At 36.9% G+C, this 23,223-nt stretch overlaps 1 protein-coding gene across 3 annotated transcripts in view; it reads right to left on the reverse strand.

Annotated features, from left to right (window-relative positions):
* The window catches only part of Psme4 (proteasome activator subunit 4), a 113,032-nt gene that overhangs the window by 73,418 nt on the left and 16,391 nt on the right, over positions 1 to 23,223 (reverse strand). Inside the window, exons 2-9 of one of the 3 annotated variants that reach the window (XM_031342035.1) lie at positions 14,394 to 14,534; positions 13,569 to 13,685; positions 7,527 to 7,592; positions 5,610 to 5,654; positions 4,092 to 4,241; positions 3,480 to 3,543; positions 2,188 to 2,262; positions 1,056 to 1,178 (exon numbers count right to left, since the gene is read on the reverse strand). In XM_031342035.1, the coding sequence (XP_031197895.1) occupies positions 1,056 to 1,178; positions 2,188 to 2,262; positions 3,480 to 3,543; positions 4,092 to 4,241; positions 5,610 to 5,654; positions 7,527 to 7,592; positions 13,569 to 13,685; positions 14,394 to 14,534 (781 nt within the window). Of the gene's footprint in view, positions 1 to 1,055; positions 1,179 to 2,187; positions 2,263 to 3,479; positions 3,544 to 4,091; positions 4,242 to 5,609; positions 5,655 to 7,526; positions 7,593 to 13,568; positions 13,686 to 14,393; positions 14,535 to 23,223 lie in introns of those variants that run through there. The other 2 variants (XM_031342037.1, XM_031342036.1) reach the window with 2 other exon arrangements.

The raw sequence follows: 23,223 nt of genomic DNA on the forward strand, positions 1-23,223 counted from the left end.
AAGAAAAAGAAAAAGCCTGTTTTAACAGGCCTTCCCACTCGAATGTAGGCATAAATGAAGCCTACAATATAGAAACCAGAAGAGACCAAACTACTCAAGAAACCAAAATGATTCCACAGCAACTCGTTATCACAATTTTCAAACTTCCGATAGAATAATTGGCATAATTTTTTTTTTTTTTTTTTTTTTTTTTTTTTTTTTTTGGCTTTTTTGAGACAGGGTTTCTCTGTATAGCCCTGGCTGTCCTGGAACTCACTCTGTAGATCAGGCTGGCCTCCCAAGTGCTGGGATTAAAAGCGTACGCCACCACCGCCCAGCGTAACTGGTTTTTTTTTGTAATTATACTTCCACATTACAAAAAGAAGTGGCTACTAAAATGTGTGGGAAAAGAGAGCAAAATTAACTCAAGGTTGACATTGCCCAATTCAGTGAAACCTCCATAATATGCATTAAAATACTCTTTTAACCTTGAATATAAGAAAAAACTAAAGTTCTACGTAACAGTGGAAGAGTTTCAACTCTCACTGAAATTCTATATGAACATTTTTGTCTTTTCCATAAAAACATTATCAAATATAGACAAACAATTCAAAGAGGTAAGAAATATTAAAATAAATCCTATAATTTTAATAAAGCTGTTCTAATAGTATATTTATATTTCAAAGGTGACACTGAAAACCATATGGAAATTAACAAGTAATGGATTATTACAGATCTTAGATATAGATGCACAATATCAGAATTTGAATTGAATATGAATTTTGTCATATATAGGGCCCTAGGTTCAATCCCCAGCAAAAATGTTGGTAAAAAGGAAGGGAAGATAGTGGATAGGAGGGTAGGACAGGGGAGGGAAAGGGACAAAGGGGAGGAGCAAAGAAAGAAAGGAGAGAGGTAAAGTGAGGTAAGGGGAAAGGCATAGAAAGTAAAAAAGAGAAGAGAGAAAACTACTTAATAATTAGGTAAGTAACCAGCCAAGCTATTAACATGGGCTTGGATCAAAAGGTTAAAGAAAATTTAGGTGTATTTTATAAAACACATAATTAACTACAAACCATCATTGCGGTGATCCATATTACAGCATGTCCTATATCATAAGCATTTGTTAAAAATCTTGGGACTAACACTTGACTGCTTCCCACTGGGAGGTTCAGGCTTCTCAGAATTCTTGTAAATATCTTTTAAAGCAAGACAAAATAAATATAGGAATAAAAAGGTTCATAAGTATCACAGTAAGTCCTTAAATAGCTAAGTACACGTTATGTATAGTCTTAAATATGCCTTCATTTTACCCCATGTAATTCTAAGCAAAATTATCAGTGTCTAGTAATTTGCTTTATTCTTTAGAAAGTAGATGTAACAGATTTATTATATGATGCTCTCAGGTTAGAGGCAACAGATATGAAGAAGCTGATTCCATGGACTCAAACAATGAAATAATTTATAGTTAAACATAAAGGAAAAAAATGAAGCTTGTGCAGTTCAACATGAGCCTTTCCTTCCTTTCACTTCCTGAGTATACACATTACTTTCCTGTGTTCTCAATCTATGCCAAAGATGCTGGGCAGCAGCAGCTCTACTGCAAGCAGCTGGCAGATCACTCACCTGTCAAACCTTAAAGCTGACTTGAAGTACTCGCTAAGTTTTTGTATGTTAGGCAACATGTAATAATTGTATATTAATAAAATTAAATTTATATTCTAAAGCTATCATTACTGATACGGTCCCAAATGAGGGGGAGGGGCATCTTCTGTTCCTTAGTTTTTAAAAGCTAACTACAGTGGAGAAGAACAAAGGCAAAGACAGCATGGACCTTTCTGTTGATTACCAGAGTTGTTCTAATGTCAATTTCCACCTCCTGCGAGGCTTTCCAAGATATTTCTAATACAGCTGAAATGATACACCTCTGGAGATACTCTAGCTTTAATTACTAAGGGGTAGGGAGAGTGGGTAAAACTCTAGACTGCAATCAAATTTAATACAGAAAACTCTTTGGAAGGAATGAACTCATGATATTCCTAATGATTTACTTACTAGTTTCTAAATTATTTACTCTCAAAATTATACTTCATGCCATCCAATGCAAGACATGTATAACATTTGACATTAGAGTTAAAAAAATTCCCTTTACCAAATAATGTTAGTTATCAGGACTATGATACACATATATTCAAATGTTCTAATTACCTTTGGTACATATGGATCCCAATCTATGTATCCTATATTATCTGTAGCCAATCGGGCAAAGAGATTTACTAATTGCTGAAAGTAAACAAAAACAAAATAATGTTAAGCTGATGTTGTTGTTGTTTAAAATGTTAGTTATAATCCTTATTCTGTTGTTTATTTTCTTGAGGTGATTCTATGTGCCAGAATGGTCCTGAACTTATTTATGATACTCCTGCCTCAGCCTCCCAAGTGTTGGGATTACGTGTGTGTGCAATCACACCTAGCTTTTCAAGTGTCCTTTCAGCAATCATTAGGACAATGGATATAATTTATGACTTCTAAAACTTCAAAATTTAAGATCTGGTTCATGCCGTCCATTTAAGATCAATTGTAACCAAAATACTCCTCAAAGGGAAAAAAATTACAAAGCATTATGCACAATGAAAGTTGAAAGAAATATTTATATATCTCCATCAAATGTCCAATAGCACCTATAATGAATACAACTAAAACAAACAGCAATCATGTACGTTATAATGCATACTTGTCTACTTGTTAGAAAATAGTAAGATGAAAGAAATTAACAGGACCTGGAAAGATGGCTACATGGCTAGGAGCCCAAAATGTACTTGCAGAGGGCCCAACTCAACTATCACCCACATCTGGTGGCTCAAAAATACCTGTACTAAAAAGCCCCACCTGTGACAAGGGATATGTTTATCCTCAAAGCTTCAAGTGTCCAGTTCAGTCACCAGCCCAGTTCTTTTATGCCTCCTGATGTTTATGAAACCATCATGATGTTCCGACAGATTGAGCCAGAACTGCTACAAATACGTACCCACCAGGAAGTTGCCCCTAGGTGGGGGTGTTTTAAAGATCACCATTTCCAGAGCTCAAGATAAGTATTCTGAGGAGCTGAAAAAGCCAGGCTCTACATACAGCCTGGTGCTGAACCAAAAGGCCATGGTCTTTGGTGGTTGGTCAGAGGTGGAAACAGGCACCCGACACCTGCACCCCATCCTCTATACACTAAGCACCGTGAAAACAAAGCCTACACAGCCATAGCTCAGCTCTAGGGATGGGACACCTCTGGCGTCCTCAGGCAGTACCCACCCACCTGCCCACCAACAGACAGACCCACAGGTGTGCGCACATGTGCATGCATACACACTTACAAAAATTTTTTTAAAAAGGAATTAACTGTAATGTTACTATTAGAAATTCTAAAAACCAGGAGTTAGTTATTAAATGATCTATATATTTATCTCCAAATTTAAAATTAAAGGAGGGAAAAAAAACAGAATACTTACCCCCTCCCACTGTGGGAGATTTTGCACTGAAACCCAAAGGCCAATTAATTCATCAAACCAAAGTCTGAAGAAGAAAAATGTTGTTATGACTAGCAAGTGATTACAGAAAGTGGTTCAAAGCCAGATAGTCTTTGTACTTCTAAATATATTATTCTTACTGATAACTGAACAACCTAGAAAAAAATAATACTAAAAGTTCAAACTTATTGAAACAAAGGAATACTTTTTGTCTGAATGTTTCCTTTCTTGTTTACTTGTGCTATTAAGCATAATCTCATTTACTGTTCTAAATTGTTACATAGTTATTGTCCACTCTTACTCAATAACTATAACAACTTTCTCCCTCATATCCTTTGCCTTTCTCCCTTTCTGACATTTTTCCATTATAGCTGTTCTATTTCTTTTCTCTTCTGATATCTTAAAACCATCATTTCATTGAGCTTGTCATATAAGCATTACTTTCTTTACAATCATACGCTCAGCTCTTTTAGCCTTCACATTTGAATTATAATAAAAAGAATCAATGAGTTATACATTTTTAGCTTCTTGCTAGTTATTGGTATTGCTATATTTCTTGCTGTGTCCTAGAGTATGTCAAATATGCACACTTACTTAAAACCTTTATGATGCAGCTCTGGAGGAAGGGAGGTAGGAAGAAATATTTCAAAATAACTGATGGCCTTTTGCATTGTTACATCAAAAGGACACATTAAAGGCCGCCATTCTTCTAACATTTCTGCTGTTGCATCTGCTGGAAAATATCTAATAAAAAAAGAAAAGGTTTCCATGTATCTGACTATTGAATTAAAAGCCCTACAATACTTATATATGACTGACAAAAGTGAAAAGAAAAGGCCTAGAGAATTAGCACCACTTGCCCAGTATACATAGGACCTGGGTTTGTTCCCCAACAGCAAAAGAAAATGAACCTCATGAAAGAAGGGAATATACTTCATAAGATACCACACCAGAAATGTCAAGGTTTCCACAATAAAAACATACTTTTACAAAGATACAATAAATAAGCTCACACACACACGTAAAATAAACTTTTTTTTTTTTTATCTAGCAGACATTCAGAAGATGCTTTGGGGTTGAGAAAACACTGTTACTTAAGTTGCTTACAAAGTTCAGCAACTAAAAAATTCTTAATAAAACTCCATGTAGAGGATAAATAATCAGTGAAAATAAGAAAGAAGCATTGGCCCAGGAATTTCTGGGATAAGTCCATGGGTCTCTCACAGGACCACAGGGACTTCTTTATATGTGAGGTAAATGAGAAGACCTGTTCTAAGGCTGATACTCTACAATTCTGTAAAAAGGCCAGGAGCAGCCTGTGATTTAGAAAACTAAACACACACACAAAATGAAGGTAAATGATTAAAAGAAGCCATGGGTAAAAACTGCTAAATGCATCTGAAAAGGTATAAAGCTGGGGATTTGCATACCTACAATCCTAGCACTGCCAGGTGGAGGCAGGAATTCAAAGCTAACATGGCAACTTGAGACCCTGTTTCAACCTCTCAATCAATACGAGGTATAAAATACTGTATCTGGTATTCTTCCCAAAGGAATCAACTTATAGGTTCGACCTATATATCATAATATTAACCTATCATACTTTCAAAAACTTTAGCATACTTTATTAATTTATATGAAAAATAAAATTACATTGCTAATAACACTTCTATTAAGTTCACCACATATTTTCTGGCAGGTACTAAAGTAGCAAATTGCAAATTAAACAGAACTACTATCAGTGAATTATGTTCTACCTTCAAGAACCTTATATGTCAAATTCTCCTTCCCAATATTTCTTAGTCAGTTCTTAGCACAATAAAAAACTCCACCCTTTGCCTTCTACACATGTACCCTGGAGCAAATGCCCCCTCCCCACTACACACAGACACAGCCACCCATACATACAGATATTAATGAATTAACTTTTTTAAAAATAAATTTTTACTCAAGTAAAAATTCAGTTAAGATCTGGGAACACTGTTGTGCTTAATGACTAGCACTACAATATCAGAAACTATACCTTTAATTTCCTCTTCAAAGTAAACTAAAGATGGGGGAAGGCCCATAGGTAAAACAAGAGGCTTTATTTATAAATTGAGTGCTACTTACGGTCGGCAGCTTTTCACGAGTGTTTTGAGAACATTTTCTATAGAACTAGAGGAGAAAAAGCCATTTGATAAATTACACTGAGGTATTTAAAGAACACAGTTAATTCTACAACCTGTACCTCAAAGATAAACACACAGGTTCATATTATCTGTCTACATGTAATTGCTAAATCTCCACTGCTACATACAGAATTACAAGGATTATCTACCTAGACTTCTTAGTCTGCTTTTTTCTTCTGCCCTCATTTGGTTCTTTGTATGTCTGTGTGTGATATATAAAACAAAATAAAACTATATCGGAAAATAGATAAACCCCCTTCAATCTTTACAAAGTAGATAACAATGCCATATTAAACACACAAAGTAAGCCCAATGGCTGAAAATTCTAAAGAATAATTTTTATTACAGTGCTTTTGCATCAAAATATGAACTGTGATATAATGAAATGTGGTGTGCTTCTTTCTACCAGCAGTGGCAGAAGTCTTGATAATCAACTAATCAAGTTGATTATCTTTAACACTCCAAGGTACTTTACTGCTAGTAACAATTATGAGAGTCAACAGCTGTTCTGTTTAAACAGCTACTCAAAAGTTAGTTGAATAAAATGAAGAACTCACACAAACTTTAATGAAAAGGCCATGGATACTGGTTTAAATACATGACCAGAATAGAATACTTAAGATATCAACTAGGTCATAGTCAAAACTAGTCAGATGCAACAAAACAAAGGGAAGGAGTACCATGAAGTGAAACTTAAAATCTGTGACTACTTACAGTATGATAAGTACAAACAGAAACACAAAAATGGTCAAAATTCAAGTGCAGGACAGGGAAGTTAAGGTTTCAGAAATTTTATCATTAAACCATTTAAAATTCTTCAAGTCCAGAGGTCTGTACAATTTCTCTGAAAGCTTAAAAACTAAACTATAAGGAAATTCCACGGAACAAACTCAGACAAGCACCTAATATATAAATATATATAATATATATAAATATAATATATGTAACATCAACCTAGAAAGAAAACTAAAGCCTCATTAATAACTACTTTAGACATCATCTTTCACTTTCAAACTTGGGGTGAGGGTCAGCGAGTAACTCAAGGGGCAATTTTCACACACACACACACACACACACACACACACACAGGGCGATTTTCTCACACACACATACACACACACACACACACACAGGGCGATTTTCTCACACACACACACACACACCAGACAATTAACAAACATAATATACTGGGCATAAACTTTTCTCTACATTTGAAGCTTCCTGAATCCCATGGCTGTACTTATTAGTCAGGATACCTAATGTGCTTCTAATAAGGCTATTCAAATCTGTAGGGACAGTTAAATTATTTCTATGTGCTTACAATACTCAATAAACACTTTTTATCAGGGGAACAAATAGCACAGATCTTGGATCTTCTTTCAATTTGAATTGAAGAGCCAGTTAGTAACAAATTATAGAATCAACATGTAGAAAGCCATCTGGTTAATTTAAGTTCAGACTTTAAAGGTAAATTCTGAAACATGAACTGTCTAAGGAAAAGAAAGATACATGACCCCTTGACTTCCTAATGTCTGTGCTCACATTAACTTTCTATTTTACTAGTTTGGTAGCAACTGATTTCAGATTTAAATGTTGCAGAAATCCTGCTCTTTCTCCTAAATAACTTCACTACACAAAGAAAGAAACCTTTCTAAGTAAGTCATTAAATGAAGTGTTGCCTTCATTCTAAAAGCAAGCACAGGAAGTTAATGATACCATTCCTGTAACTTGTTACCAACTCAAGGGTTTTAGAGTGTGATTTCATTCACATAAAAGTCAATTCCAACCGATCTTCCACATAAGGCCTGTACCATGGAATTTATGCTCTTTATTCAGAAAAGGGTACAATCTCTCTAACCTGTGATATCTGTATAGTGACCTTTTGTGATTCTTGTAATCTCTCAAGATGAAGGGAACAATGTTTCTGTTTAAAAATAAAATAAAAGGTTAAGGCTAGATGCTAGTAATTTTTAGAGGGAGTGAATAATCACTACTTAAGTTCCAATTGTTGGAAATTTATAGTACTAAACTGGTAACTCAAACTGCTAATGTTTTAGAAGTGATCTACAGAGTGACTAAGCGTTAGATGGAGTTTATCACACCCCATTTGCTCTTAGAAATGGTAGTTCATTTACAAAAGAAGGCCATGGAGTACACATTGCTTTAGTTTGAACCTAAGAGTCAGACAAATCTGAATTTGGAAACCAAGTCCATTGTTCCTAAGAATATAATATTACAGTTTAGTACTTTTCATTATGAAAAATAATACCTACCCTCTCATAAAGCTATTTTAAAATTAACTGAGATAATTTATTCAAAGTTGTTGGGTAGTTCAGAATTATTTATTAGGCATCACAGCAAATATTAACAACTATTAATTCATACATTGCAAAAACCATTGCATGTGCAACTTCACAGAAACAAAAACTTGTACACCTTTTACTGTTACAGCAATTCTCCTGCCTATCAATCATGAATTTATGATTCAGGACATAACACCCAGATGAGAAATTTCTTTTCATCACCTTACTATGCTGTACAAAAAGTGAATTCTTAAGCTCTTGTTCCAGTTTGAGCCTCAGGTGAATTTTTCTCTACACTTCAATTTCCTCATGATGGCACTAATGTTCTCTGATTATTCCAAAACAGATCAAGGAATCAACTGTTTCTGCTCCCAGTTACTAAAAAGTGAACTTCAAAGTCATGGAGGTTGTAGCCTGACTCTCTTAGTTCTTTATAACTATCAAGATAAGATTAACCTTTCTTTTATTTTAAGAATTTTTTTAAAGAATCATTTATTTTATGTGTATGAGTGTTTTGTCTGTATGTATATCTGCATCACCATGTCTGGTGACCATGGAAGTCAAACGCTGGAGTTACAAACAGATGGTTGCAAGTCACCACGTAGGTACTAGGGTCAAATCCATGTCCTGTGGAAGAGGCAGTGCTCTTAACTACTGAGTCATGCTCAAGATTTACTTGTAAACCCCCAAAACATATGACACATGACACATTCAAAATAAAAATAAGTCCAGAAGTATTCATAGGTTCAGCTAAACTAAAATTCTGCCAGACTAATTCTATTTGCTTTTTTTTTTTCATATAAATTGGGAAACAATAATAATGATACATTTCTTCTTCCCCTCCCTTAAACTCCTAATTAAATAGTATTCATTTTTCCCCTAACAAAGTACCAATTTCTTCATGGAGAATTCAGTTTTACCTTCTCTTTCTAAATCTAAACAAACTCATCTCTAGTCAACCAAACATTTTCCATCACCCATCTTTCAAAATCTAACACTGTTCTGTTAAACATCATTTTTTTCATAGCCATTCAGATTATTTTATCAATTACAAATACAGGGCATCATCATTATCATGGAGGCAATGTTAGCACTAATTTTTCATTAAAATTAAAGCATTTTTCTAAAATAAATGTTACTGTAATCACCATTCCTCTCATGTAAATTTAGCATGATTACTTCAAAACTTGAACAATTTGAATTGTTCTAACTATGTGTGTCTGGGGCAGGGGACAGGGATATCCAAGGAGCCTGCAGAGGGCAGCAGATGCCCTAGAGCTGGAGTTACAGGCAGCTGTCCGTTGCTGACACAGGTGCTAAAAGCCTACCTAGGATCCTCTAAAGAAACATGTTCTTGTATTTGCTGAGCCATCTCTCCAGCTTATGAACTACTGTTCCTCACAATGTTCCTCAAATTCTGCTTTAGAGATCACTGCAAATCAGTGGTTATTGATGAAATAACTGGTGAAAATGACTTAGTGACAGGTCATTGGGGGAATTACTTTCTTCATTTTATTATCTATTAAATTTTGGGTCCAGATCATTAATGAGTAACAAGAAACCCCAGAGTGTAGAATATGTTATTTCCATGTAGTAAACGGGTAAAGGTAAGAATAAAAGACTTATGTGATCATACATTGCCCCTTGTAAACCAAGTATAGTGACACATGCAATTCTAGCCCTAGGGAAGCTGTGGGAGAGAAACTGTGAATTTGAGGCCAGACTGGGCTATATATAGCAAGACCTGTAGGGGGAGGGGTTGATTCCCTAATTGGTTTTTGATTGTGTCAATAAAGGAGGCAGAAGCCAATTGTTGAGCGAAGAAAAAAAGGTGGGACTTCCAGGTGCCAGGAGGAAGAGAAGGGACACAGAAAAAAAAAGGATTCAGACCAGCTTTGGAGCAAGGAGGAAACTACAGACATGTAGGTCTTGAGGTCCCTAGAGTTTGTAGTCTCCACCATGAATAGGGGCAAAGGAAGATGGAGGGAGCTAGTTAAAAATGGCCAGTTGGCCCTTGCTGGAGCTGAGACCAGCAGAAAGCCAAGGTAGAGTAGATCTCATTAGCAAATCAAGGCTCAATAACTAACAACCACAAATGGTAATGGGATAGAGATACACACGTAATCAAAAACTGTACCAGGCCAGGTGTGGTGGCAGGACTGCTGGGAGCTGGAGGCCAGCCTAGGCTACACAGCAAGGTCCTAGTCCCTCCCCCTCAAAAAAAAAAAAAAAGAAAAGAAAAGCAAATTTTTCCCACAGGCATATTACTATGAAAAATAGTATGCATGGTAGCCTTAAAATATATAAAGGAAAAACATTTAAGAAGGAAAAATGCTTTATTTTTACAAGAACATTAAGTTGTGACAGGACATGGATAAGAAACAGGAGTCAGAAATATAATTTTTGGACTGGAGAGATGGCTCAGCGGTTAAGAGCACTGACTGCTCTTCCAGAGGTCCTGAGTTCAAATCCCAGCAACCACATGGTGGCTCACAACCATCTGTAATGAGATCTGATGACTTCTTCTGGTGTGTCTGAAGACAGCTACAGTGTACTTACATATAATAAATGAATAAATAAATCTTAAAAAAAAGAAATATAATTTTGTACTTTGTACTAAATTAAACTCTACCAGGTCAGGTGAGGTGGTGCATTCCTTTGTCCCAGTACCCAGGAGACAGAGGCAGACAGTTCTCAGTGAATTCAAAGCCAGCCTGGTCTACATAAGTGAGTTCTAGAATAGACAGGGCAACATGGAGCCCTTGTTTTAAAACAAACAACAAAAAAAACCTAAAAACTTCTTTTAATTACCAATATTCTCAGTATTAAGTCTGAGGTGGAAGGAAAGAGAAGAAAAAAAAATTGATTATCTTTGCTCTAAATAGGACCAATTTTTAAAGTAGAATGAAATATATGGCACCCTAAGTCGTTGTTTCCATAAGAACAAAACACACCAGGCACACAGAGTTGAAGAGCTGAAAGACAAACACATAACAAACGAAGCACTTCTGATTTTAAAAAGCCATCTAAAAATAGTATGAGAACAGGCTGTCAAATGACAAAGCTGTTTCAAATATGTCAAAATACATCTAAGAAAGAACGATGGGAAGCAAAATATCAAATCTAAGAAAGCAAGTCATATAAAATGGCTCCTTATAAGTTAAAGGATGTTAAGAAATAAAATGTTGGTAAGAACTAACAACTTTATTCTTGACTATAAAAGCTTACAACATCACTATGCCAAAACAATGTTAAGCAGAAAAGCAGTAACTATCCAAACAGTCCCCTTGCAGAAATTCAGCAGAACAATGAAGTGCTGGGAAGAACAAGGAGGTCCACGTACTGCAAGCACTGCTGTGTGACTCACTAGTTTCTCTAGCATCTCTGCTTAAGAGCCAATAACAGTAGTCTTCAATTCAAGGGAAGCAGAAGGGAGTTAGGCCAAGAAATAAAAAAGTATTTCAAAACTGAATTTATAAATTTAGTATTATTTCTTTGTTTAGGAGACAGCTGTGTCCCCAGTGCTGAGATAAAAGCTGTGTAGTAATGTACACCCAGCTTTTCAAAACTGAATTTCTTGAAGAGAAACAAAGTATCAAATCAATGGTATACTTTACAGTGTAGTCCCTGAAAAGGCAGGTATACAATACTGTGTGTCAATCACTGTAGGGCAGCAGCTCAATATAGTTAGACTTTCTAAGAGCATCAATTTTAGTCTGAGGCATATATGAAGAAAAAGCCTAGTACAGATAGGAATATGTAAAACAAAACAAAACAAATACCTCACATACTTTATCTCACAGCCCTGGGAACATGGAAGGGTATATTAAGTGAAAAGAAGATCTGACACAGAGAAAAAGGTCATGTCCTAGAAAGACCTGTTCTTACAGAATCAAAAAAATAGGGAAAAGGGCATGCTTAATCAAAGCCAAGGACTGCTGGAGCGGGGGCATATGCCTTCAATTCTGGGGATGCAGAGGCAGGTGAAATACTGTGAGTCTTTGAAACACATAGGGAAAACAGGATGGTCTAGAAGCTGGGTATAGTTGCGTACATCTATGTGTAAGTATTGGCAGGGCAGAATATTTGAACCTAGTGTTTCACACATGCTAAGCATGTGCTCCCCTAGAATAAACCCCAATCTCACAGGGTATTTTTAATGACTTTTTAAAAAGATTTATTTTTATAGTTTTAAATCATGTGCATGTGTGGGTGTGGGGATGGGCACATGCACATAAAGGCAGGTGCCTATGGAGGGCAGAAACATCCAATCTCCCTGGAGATGGAGTTATAGTTGGTGACTGTGAGTGGCCCAAAAGGATGCTGGGAACTGGGGAACTAAATTTGGGTTCTTTGCAAAGAGCAAGATGCTGAGCCATCTCTCTAGTACACCACAGGGCACTTTCAAAGGATAATGATTGAGGAGAACCTAAACAACCTTTAGTTGCCAAAAGCTAGGTACATAAAATATCCTATAATTTGTGAACTATCCCAAAACAACAACAACAACAAAAATGTACGAAGTTAGGTATGGTGACATACTTCTATAATCCCAGCACTGAGAAATATGTTTAAAGCAACTGGTTTCTTTTTTAATTTGAAAATCTAGTGGAACATCTGAAAGTCTTAAAAACAATGTGTTGTTTTTAAAGACAGGTTTGGTTTGCTTGCTCTCAAACTTTTTTTCTGTAATCCTTCCCTTAGTTATTCAGGTACTATGTTAGTCACCATACTGCTTGACTTTTCTGTGTCAGTTAATTTTGTTTTGTTTTACAGGATTCTTTTTTCATGTGCATTGGTGTTTTAACTGCATATATGTCTGTGTGAGGGTGTTGAACTCCCTGGAGCTGGAGCTATAGACATTTGTCAGCTGCCATGTGGGTACCTGGAATTGAACCTAGGTCCTCTGGAAGATCAGGCAGTGCTCTTAACCACAGAGCCATCTCCCCAGCCCTTAGTAAGAATTTTTAAAAAGTCTATTTGTACATAGTACCATTCATTTTTGTGATGAATTTTAGTTTTTCTATGGTTGGAAATTTTCCTCATTGTAGGATAAGAAACCTCAAGGGCAAAATGATTCATGACTACATATACCACTTGCCCAAAATCCAACTAAGGCCTAAGTTCACAACTGTCTATAGTCATTTCTTACTCTTCCATTTACATAATTTCATTCTTCACCACTAAATCTGTAAGCTTTAAAAATCTGCCATTTGCAGTCACATGCAAGAAGTTCAGACTGTTGACCTAGGCCTTACATTCGAGGCAATATCAACATGTCTAAGAAAGTGACCAAAATCACACCAGTGTTTAAAATTTTTACTTACAAAAGAGAAATTAATACAGACACATAAAACAATGTTCTTCAGGAAATCAGTAAATAATTATGACAAATCTGTATACAACCTGGTCTACATATATAGTGGGTTCCAGAACAGCCTGGGTTATGGCAAGAAAGCTTGTCTCAGAAAAAAATAAAAAATAAAAAAAGAAAACAAGGAAAAATCATTTGCTTATTTTAACCCATTTTCCCCCATTGTATTCAATCCCCTAAAAGCACAGATGGTCAGACCTCAAAGAAGTACTTAAATACTTACTTAGGAAATGAATTTAATCTCAGGTGCTCTGTCTTGGAATATAATATTCTTTCTACCATGTCATAAAGTGGTCTCCAAGGTAACTCTAAATCATCTCTTGAAAGAAGTTCCTTTTTTCTAATTAAAAAAAGAAAAGAAATATATGCAATCATTTATACAGATGCATGATTATCAAGTATACTACCAAAGAGGACAGGTAATTGCAGTGTGTTTGTTTTGCCTGTCTCTGCCCAAAGCCACTCACTGATAGAATAAGCACTAAGGAAAAACTTGGTGCTTCTCCTCATCAAGCAGTGCCTATTAAAGAGAATATTTAAACTTGTGCCACCATTACTGTAGAGGAATTTCATACTTCTACATTTTTTTGAAGATTTATTTTCTGTGTGTGAGTGTTCTGCCCATGTGCATGTGTATGTGCACAACATGCACACCTGGTAATCTCAACAATCGAAGAAGGTGAAGGATATCCTAGAAATGGAATTATGGATAATTGTGAGCTGGCATGTGGATTCTGGGTCCTTTGCTAGAGCAGTAAATGCTTATCTCTCTGGCTCTGAAGTTTCCTGTTCTGGTACACCACATGTGTAATTTCTACCCTCCGTTGGGTACAAGAACAGTTTTATACCCCATGGAGCAAACAATAAGCATATTTAAAAACCTAACCACCTATAGTTGAACATGTACAACTAAAAGCTTCACAGAGAAAATAAATTTTTAAATCAAAGCATACAGTTAAACTTTGGGCAACTGTTCTCAAAACTGATTCTCATTCATTAAAGCTTAAAAAAGCAAAATCTCTCCAGGGTTAACAGAAAATAGACTTACTTTAACAAGTTGATCAAGAGACGGGCAAATCCCTGCATCATGCTGACTTCTAGTTTTGGAATTGATACCAGCTCATATAATAACTTAATAAAAAGAACATGATCTTCTTTGCTAAATTTTCTCCCATAAAGTCGGATATAACTGAAAAAGAAAAACAAAGCTGTTAAAAATTAATCTAGTCATTCATGTTCCTTACTACATTGCCCATACTAACTAAGCTCATGTTCCATGGTATAGTAAATGGGAAAAGACGTGTGTGTGTGCATGTGTGTGTGTATGAATGATAAAATCCATAGCTCAGCCTATTTAAAAAAAAATCAAATAAGTAAATGTAAAACTTTATAAAGGAAATCCTGTAACGTGCTCTAACATGGACAGCCTGACAGGCATGGTAGTGCTTAGCTACAATACCAGCGCTTGGGAGGTGATAAAGGAGGATCAGGTACTCAAGGCCAGTTTGGATTACATGAGACCCTTCAAAAACAAGTCCTGCCTATGAAATGTCAAAGTAAATTTATAATGTACAGCTTTAAAAGAAAAAAAAAAAAGCCAATCATGAATGTGATAGACCTGAACTTTAAATACTACTAAGTATTTTATATTTATACAAAATAATTATTCTGTACTTTAATCAGCATATTATCAAGCATTTAATAATAAAGCCAAATTAGAACACTGTTGTCTTATCAGATCACATCCCCAGCATTGGAAGTAAATTTAAGGCCTGACACATTCTACCACTAAGATGTAACTCCAATACCCCTACCATTTGTGGTAGCCCCATAATCCCAGTAAAAGGACAGGTAATATTAAAAGTTTATAGCCGGACTGGCAAGATGGCTCTTCCAAAGGTCCTGAATTCAGATCCCAGCAACCACAAGGTGGCTCACAACCACCCGTAATGAGATCTGACGCCCTCTTCTGGTGTGTCTGAACACAGCTACAGTATATTGCACCTGAGCAAGCGAGGTCGTCCATCCTGAGTTCAATTCCCAGTAGCCACATGATGGCTCACGGCCATTTGTACACCTACAGTGTACTCATACACATAAAATAATAAGTAAATAAATCTTTTAAAAAAGTTCATAGCCAGTCTGATTTACATAGTAAGTTCCAAACCAACCAAGGCTGTATAGTGACACCCACTCTCCAAAAAGCTAAATAAAAATGAACTGACAGTTTATCTCAGAAGTATACATATTCAATTTTTAACTTTGAAAAAGCTTTGGCAATAAACAAGCTTGAGAGTAATAAAGAGTGTTCATGTCTCGTGCTCTCTCTTTTAAGCAGGATCTCACTATATAGCACTAGCTGGCCTGGAACTCACCATGTAGATCAGAGTAGTTTAAAACTCACAAGAGATTCACTGTGAGAGACAAAGTTATGTTCTAAGTTTTCTTTGTTTGTTTGGTTTGGTTTGGTCTTTGGTTTTTTCAAGACAGGGTTTCTCTGTGTAGCCTTGGCTGTCCTGGAACTCACTCTGTAGACCAGGCTGGCCTCGAACTCAGAAATCCACCTGCCTCTGCCTCCCAAGTGCTGAGATTAAAGGCGTGCGCCATTTTGAGACAGGATGTTCTAAGTTTTAATAACTGTGCATAAGAGATCCACAAAACAAAAATGTCTCTCATCGAAAAGTCCCTTGATTAAGAACAGATACTCCCTGAGATGCTGATAGCTGCTCTTCATGTACAATAACTGAGGAAATAGACTGCTTCCATCTTAGGCTTCAAAGCCATCTTATAGCAAAGACAATCAAGGTTCATTTCTATTTCTTATTAAGCCTCTGTTTCTCAAGGATTGGGGCTATGCCCCAGCTGCAACCTTCACTACAAATGATTCTGGTATTACCTATTCCAGGAATGGCAATCATGTCATTGTTTCAAAAAATTGTTTACAACCATCTTGCAACCTTAGCCTTGTTTCTAAGGGGTTGTTATGGCTCTTATTATGACTACCTTACAACTATGTCTTTGTTTCAAGTTCTTGTTATGCTTATGTTCTCTTCTTATAACCCTACCTATCCCTCCATTCGCCACCCCACCAATTCCCCCATTTGGAAACCCATTCACATCCAATGTTTACCTCTCAAACCCCACCTTGGGGTTGGAGGGCAGCCCAGGTACACAATTAAAAAAACCTTATTCTAAATTAATTGATTGCTTTAATTTATATGGCCATAATGATTTGGATTGGTGGTCTTTCTCCTCCGAGCTTTGGGATTAACATAACAAGCCACATTTCCATTTTCCTAAACAAGTTTGGTAGACCCAAATGCACACCTAGACAAGCAGGAAGTCCATCAGGATATGTGCTTATCCCAATTAGATGAAGGCAGAGGATACAAAGCTTTGTGGGTTTGCCTTTATAAGCAAGCACCTGGCCAACCTGGCTCAAGGGCACTGGAACTGGGCTCTCTTTTTGGGAACTCCAGCCCTGGCACACAGTGGCATGCCTCAATTGTTCTCCATGACTTCTTCATATTTTTAAAACCAGTATCACCTGAGCGATTCTTATATTACAAATTTTGGCTGCCAGCACAAGGTATATTCTTATATATGAACACATGAAGGTGCAACTTCAATAAATTATTAAGCAAGCATTGTTTTTAAATCCTCTTTCATAAACCTTCTTTTCAGGACAGGAATTATATAAAAAATCTATCCTAGTCCAAATATCCTGCAGACGTGTTGTTGCCTCCTTCATTGGTTTATACCAGGTTGCAGTGAGAATTTTGGTTTCTTTAAAAACACAACAATATTCTAAGAATATGTTTTCATTTGGGTGATGCAATAAAAGGATCATAGCAGCTGATTATTTATATCTTGTGCACTAGAAGACATGGTTTTGCAGCTACAGAGAGTTTCTATGACTATGTGATATTTGGAATTCTGGGAACTTTTCAGAGGCTATATAAATGCTAGGGCCCAGAGAGGCAGGGTTGGTGGTGGTTGTCATTTGTTAGTTGTCAGGCTCAAAGAAGAAACAAGAAGCAAAAAGTAGCCGAGTGCACGCCTTTAATCCCAGCACTTGGGAGGCAGAGGCAGGGATATTTCTGAGTTTGAGGCTAGCCTGGTCTACAGAGTGAGTTCCAGGACAGCCAAGGCTACACAGAGAAACACCCCCACCCCCAAAAAAAAAGAAAAGAAAGAAAAAGAAAAAACTAGACTCAAGGTCCTCTTTCTTTCTCTCTCTCTGCCTTCTATCCTTTCTCTCCTATCTAGTGACAGATATAAAACTAGGAGAATATAGGATGGGAAAAAGAAGAACCCACAAAATAGCTAAATCAGACATGTGATCACCTTTAACCAAGATGATGGTGAAGTCACATGACATTCATCCTCTCCAAGTTTAGTAAAGATGGCTGCCAGTCAAATGGCTGCTTCCATCCTGATAGGGGGCAACACTAAGATGGCAGCAAACCACAGGTTGCTCATATCAAAAGATGGAGTCACAGCACATGATTCCTTTAAGATTACCTATGCATAGATATGCATATCAATCCCATGTTATCTCATGTTGTGATTTTTCAATTAACTTTCTTTTCAGATATATTTTTTTTAAAGCTGTTCTGCTTTGCTCCCCTTTCCCTGGTACAGAGTCAAGTAGCTTAACTGACACAGGAGATAAATTTTAATAAAATATGCTTGGGTCTAGAGAAGGGAGAACCATAATCCAACTCTACAGCCAAAACCATGCAGGCAGGTGACGTCTTACTTCTTGCCCTGGACAGCTCATGGCCATTTTCTAAGAACCCTAGAATAGACCTGGCCAGAGTTCATCATCCTGACTTGAAATTAGGTCAAAATTGGGGTAGTGGTCTGATTCTCACCTGGTAAGATTAACACAACCTATCTTTATCCCAATGCCAGGATTAGAGGTGTGGAACACCACATCCAGCCAAGGTGTTCCTTCCTTGGTATATTTAAGGAATAAGAAGTAGCTAATTCAAAATTTATTTACAACAAATTACTAGATATATAAAGTCCTAAACCATGTTGAGGATCATTGATAGACTTAAAATACTTACATTAAAAAAAAAGATAGAGGACAAGGTAGTGGTGACCCACACCTTTAATCTCAGCAATTGGGAGGAAGAGGCAGGCAGATTTCCAAATTCAAGGCCAGCCTGGCCTACAGAATGAGTTTCAGGATAGCCAAGGAAGCACTGAGAAGTCCTTGTCTTGGGGGGGAGGGGGAGAGAGAGAGAAGAAGAGGGAGAGTGAGAGAGAGAGGAAGAAGAAGAGAAGGGAGGGGAGAATGAATTATTACTCCCATTTTCTAAAATAATTCTCAAATTTTCTAACTTCCAGAAAGACCATAAAATCTTAATCTATTCAGAACATTTCCTTTTGGCCAAGCTGGTTTACAAAGTGAGTTCCAGAAAAGTCAAGGAAACATAGTGAGACCCTGTCTCAAAAAAGGAAAAATAAATAAATAAATAAAGAATGAATGAATGAGAATATCCCTTTTATCTTTCTTAAGCTATCTTAAATGTATCTGGCTCTTCTTTGTCATTTCCAGATACAATGCCATTGTTTCCCCTACCTTTGTTCAGTCAGAATGCACAGTAGAGGAGGAAGAGGAAATGGGGCCTGAGATTTCTGTCTTTGACTCTGACTGTAATTACTGTATGTTTCTTAATCATATAGTCCAGTCAAGCAAGTGGGATACATGACAATAATGTATAAAGACTCTAAAATCAGACATGATGACACACATAAGGAAAAGCCCAAGTTCTTCATTTGCTGGACTTTGTTTCAACAAGAAAAAGTGAAAGACCTGAAAAGACAACAACATGCTAAACAAGTTTTCAGCTTCCTGAAACCTCTTCCTCTTACTATAAACTTAGAGGAATGAAATCTACAGTCATCTACACGCTACTAAAAATGAAAGCATACTATCCTTTAAAAAAGACAAAATAGCAATGCCAGGCCTGGTGGCACACAGCTTTGATTCCAGCAGGCAGAGGCAAGAAGATCTCTTTGAGTTCAAGGCCATCCTGGTCTACAAAGTGAGTCCTGGACAGCCAGGGGTACATGGAGAAATCATCACTTATGTATACTAAAGATAAAAGAGGAGTTCAAAATATCCCCCACTTTTGGTGACAGCTTCAGACCCTGCCAGGACTCAGATGCCCAAGACCCTCTACATCTGCGCTCCCTGTAGTTAGAATGCTTCCATATAAGACCTGGAAGAACATGCTCCGATAGACTGATAAAACTGCTCTGCAGCCCACTGAATTTACAGCAGCAGACACAATAAAGACATGAAATTCAAGTATTAATACTACATGAAGAAACCAATGAGGCTTCCTCAAAGGACTAGAGCTGGTGAAAAGCTAAGATTTTAAGGGAATTCCTCAGAAATCTATATCCTTTACCCTACAATCCACAAGCAGTTCTTTCTCAGCCTTTCTCAAACTATTGTGCAAGAAATCCTTCCAAAGTGTTAGAACATGGATCACAGAAAAAATATCTATGGGGAGAATTCTGAGAACTTGTCAGAAAACTTCAAGAAAACAAAATAAGAGATTTGTTACTTCTGTTCCTCCATAAAATAAGTTGTTCTTGGGATGTGATTCCAAGCCCTTCCCAAATAGAGTAAATAGGAGTGGATTTACTTCATCATTATTATTTAGCTGATGTCATGTGACCTCTGCTCATATGACCTGTTCAACCTTCAAAATAGCCTCAAAATATAAACTGTCTGATGCTCTGAATAAAGTTGACTACTAATGAGACTTTAGTGTGCTTCATTTTCAGGTTCCACTCTCTTAGGATCATGCCATCAACTAGAGCAGCAACACTGAAGAATAAAAAAGGTACTAACCATAAAAAGAAAAAGAAACTGAATTGGTTTTTAGATAAGGTAAATATAAGTTAGTAAAATGCTTGTTTAGGAGAAGGACCCCAGAACCCAAGTTTGTTTAAAACAGGTGTAATCCCAGCACTAAAGAGGAAGAAACAGCCAATTTCTAGGGCTTGCTGGCAGTCAGCCTGGCCCTCTGTTCCAGGTCAGTAAAAGACCCTATCTATCTAAAGGAAACAATCAAAAAGTACATGGTGCTTGAGAAGTCATACGACTAATATTATTATAGTATCATTAAAAGTCAAACTTAATACTTGGAATACATATCTGACAAAGAATGAATATTCAAATTCTCTTTCTCTCATCCCCCCACACCCCCTCCCCCCACACACACACCCTGCAAATTGTTAAGACAAAGACAATTTTTAAAAGTTCAAAGGGCCTGCTAAGTCAAGTTTTACACCATTAAGACCATCCCCTCATAGGAGGTGACATAATCCTTCCCTACCCAGCAAACTGTCCAGCAGCATTTGCTACACTCTAGGCCTCCCAGTTCTATGTCTCTATTACCAGCAATGGCCTAGGAGCAATGGGGTCTACCTAGTCATGGACTAGAACCCAGAAAACTATGAAGTAAATAAATGTTCTTTTTATGTTGATTCCGCTCATTTACCTGTTTAAGTAACAGAAAACACTATTACACAATAGCCTAGGAAAACTTGCTTAACCTTATCCGGCTAATTAAACCCAGTGCACCTCTTCAATAACCCAGGAATTACACAACAGTGAATGCATGTACTAACAAAGACAAGTACCAAAACGTACATAAATCACACATTATGTTAAGCAAAAGTAGCCTAAACATACTAGGTGTGGGAGCACACTGTGTAACTCTAGCACTTAAAAAGTGGAGTAAAAAAGATAAGGAACTCAAAGTCATCCTCAGCTATGAGGCAAGTGGGAGACCAGCCTGTGAGATGTGAAGTTTCAAACCCAACAAGCAGCTGAGAGGCCTATTTAACATATCAAAATGGACCTGGGTTCCAAGTTCTCCCAGCATCCCTTAGTCCCTACCTGTTACAGAGTGACTGGCACACCCCAACCTCTACTCTGAATTCTCCAACCCAGGGGCTGGGGCTGCCATTCTCCCAGAGGCTCTTCCCAATATAATCCAGACATTTTGGTTACCTGCTCCTTTTTGTACCTTGACCTCCTAAGTGCTATATTTGGTTCTACTCCCCCTCTCTCCATATGGTTCAGGGTCATGACTACCCTGGACTCTCCCAGATGCCCCTGCTTCTGGCTATGTTTTCCTTATATCTACAATAAACTTTCTCCTCCACCATACCTAGGTACATTCGAGTCCTTTTCTTTCCTTTTTATTTCTTTTTTTTTTCATTCATGAGCTATAGAAGACCTTGTCCAAAATACGAAGAACCACCAAACAGCCAAGAATGCCTACTATGACTTTATTTTAAAGAATAAGTGATGTTAATCTATGGTATCAAAAATGATACCTTAGGGCTTAGTTGGTAGAGGGCTTGCATAGCATACTTGAGGCTTGGTTTTCACCCCAGCATGAGATAAAACTGGATGCAACAGCACTCACCAAAAATCCAGCACCTGGGGGTGGAGCCAGAAGAATAGAAATTCAATGCCATCCTGATCTATATCAGGCCAGCCTGATCCTCATGAGACCATCCCAAATCTCAAAAGCTAAAATAAAATAAACTGAGCAACAAAAAGAGACATCTATAAAATGAGAAAAGAAACACATAATATAGGTTAATCTTTGGGGGAAGAAATATAGTGAAAGGATCTCTGCAGCAGAATCATGGAAGTGTTTACAATGTTTATTTTTAAGCATTTTAGATTTAAGTTTGTCAAAAATACTGGGAGTACTAAATTGTAATAACCTGTGGGATTTGAGAAATGACTCAGCAGTCAAAGTAATTGGGCAGAGTACCTGAGTTTGCTTACTTGCACCTATGTCAGCAGCTCACAAGTGCCTCTAACTCTGGCTCCAAAGGAGTCCTGTGTCTTTTCTGTAAGCCCCTGTGTGCATGTGCACATATGCAAGCACAGCCAACATAAACTCACTTTAATTAAAAATAAATCTTAAAAAAAACAAACAAGAAATTGGATTCTAAAAATGGAAATAAAGACTAACAACCATCATTTTTTTAATTTCTGTATATTAAAGCTCAAAAATTCAACTTGAAACTTTCCTTAAGTTCCTCTTTCACAGTAAGTTTTCAGTAGGACTAAAAATAAGTGATATCTCAAAATACTTGAAAATCTTAGTAATAGTCATTATTAAACTTTTGAGTAGAACATTCCTTAACCAATCCAGAACATACAAATGACAAGCCATCATATTCCATCCTCCCACAGTAAAAAAGACAAGACAATACAAAAGTATTTCTAGCTTTTTCCCCCTCACAGCCTCACAGTATGTCACCAAATACTTTTAGATTTTTTAATCTCTGAAAAATCCTGGTATACCAAGAACAGTAATTAGTTAATAAAACAACATGATGTCATCAAAGGTTATTTTTATTACAAGGAAATTTAAAGTTAAAAAAAAATTATACAACACTAGTAAAATAAAACCACAAATCAGAGAAGCTAGAGCCCAGAAAGGCTTCCAATTCATTAAGAAGCCAATGATGAGGTTGCACTTCTGATTCTCCTGCCTCCAATGCCAGAATTAGGGAAGTTCACCACGACCTGTTTATGGGTGTTAGGGATCGACTCAGGGCTTCCCACATGCCATGCAAGCAATTCAGCAACTAAACTATATCCCCAAACCCAATTACTAGACTATAAGGCTCTAATTATTGTCACCAAAAAAGCAATGCTGAACACATTTTGACTCCAAGGACTCCTCTAAATCATATTATTCCCTGATTTGCTCCTGAAAATGTCCTGGCTTACAGTTTATACTATCATTAAACCATGAATTTAATTTGAAGTGAGGAGGGGCAATAAAACAGTAAAACTATTTATAACCAGGGCAGCA

The sequence above is a fragment of the Mastomys coucha genome, unplaced genomic scaffold (genome assembly GCF_008632895.1).
Source record: "Mastomys coucha isolate ucsf_1 unplaced genomic scaffold, UCSF_Mcou_1 pScaffold22, whole genome shotgun sequence".
NCBI classification, from domain to species: domain Eukaryota; kingdom Metazoa; phylum Chordata; class Mammalia; order Rodentia; family Muridae; genus Mastomys; species Mastomys coucha.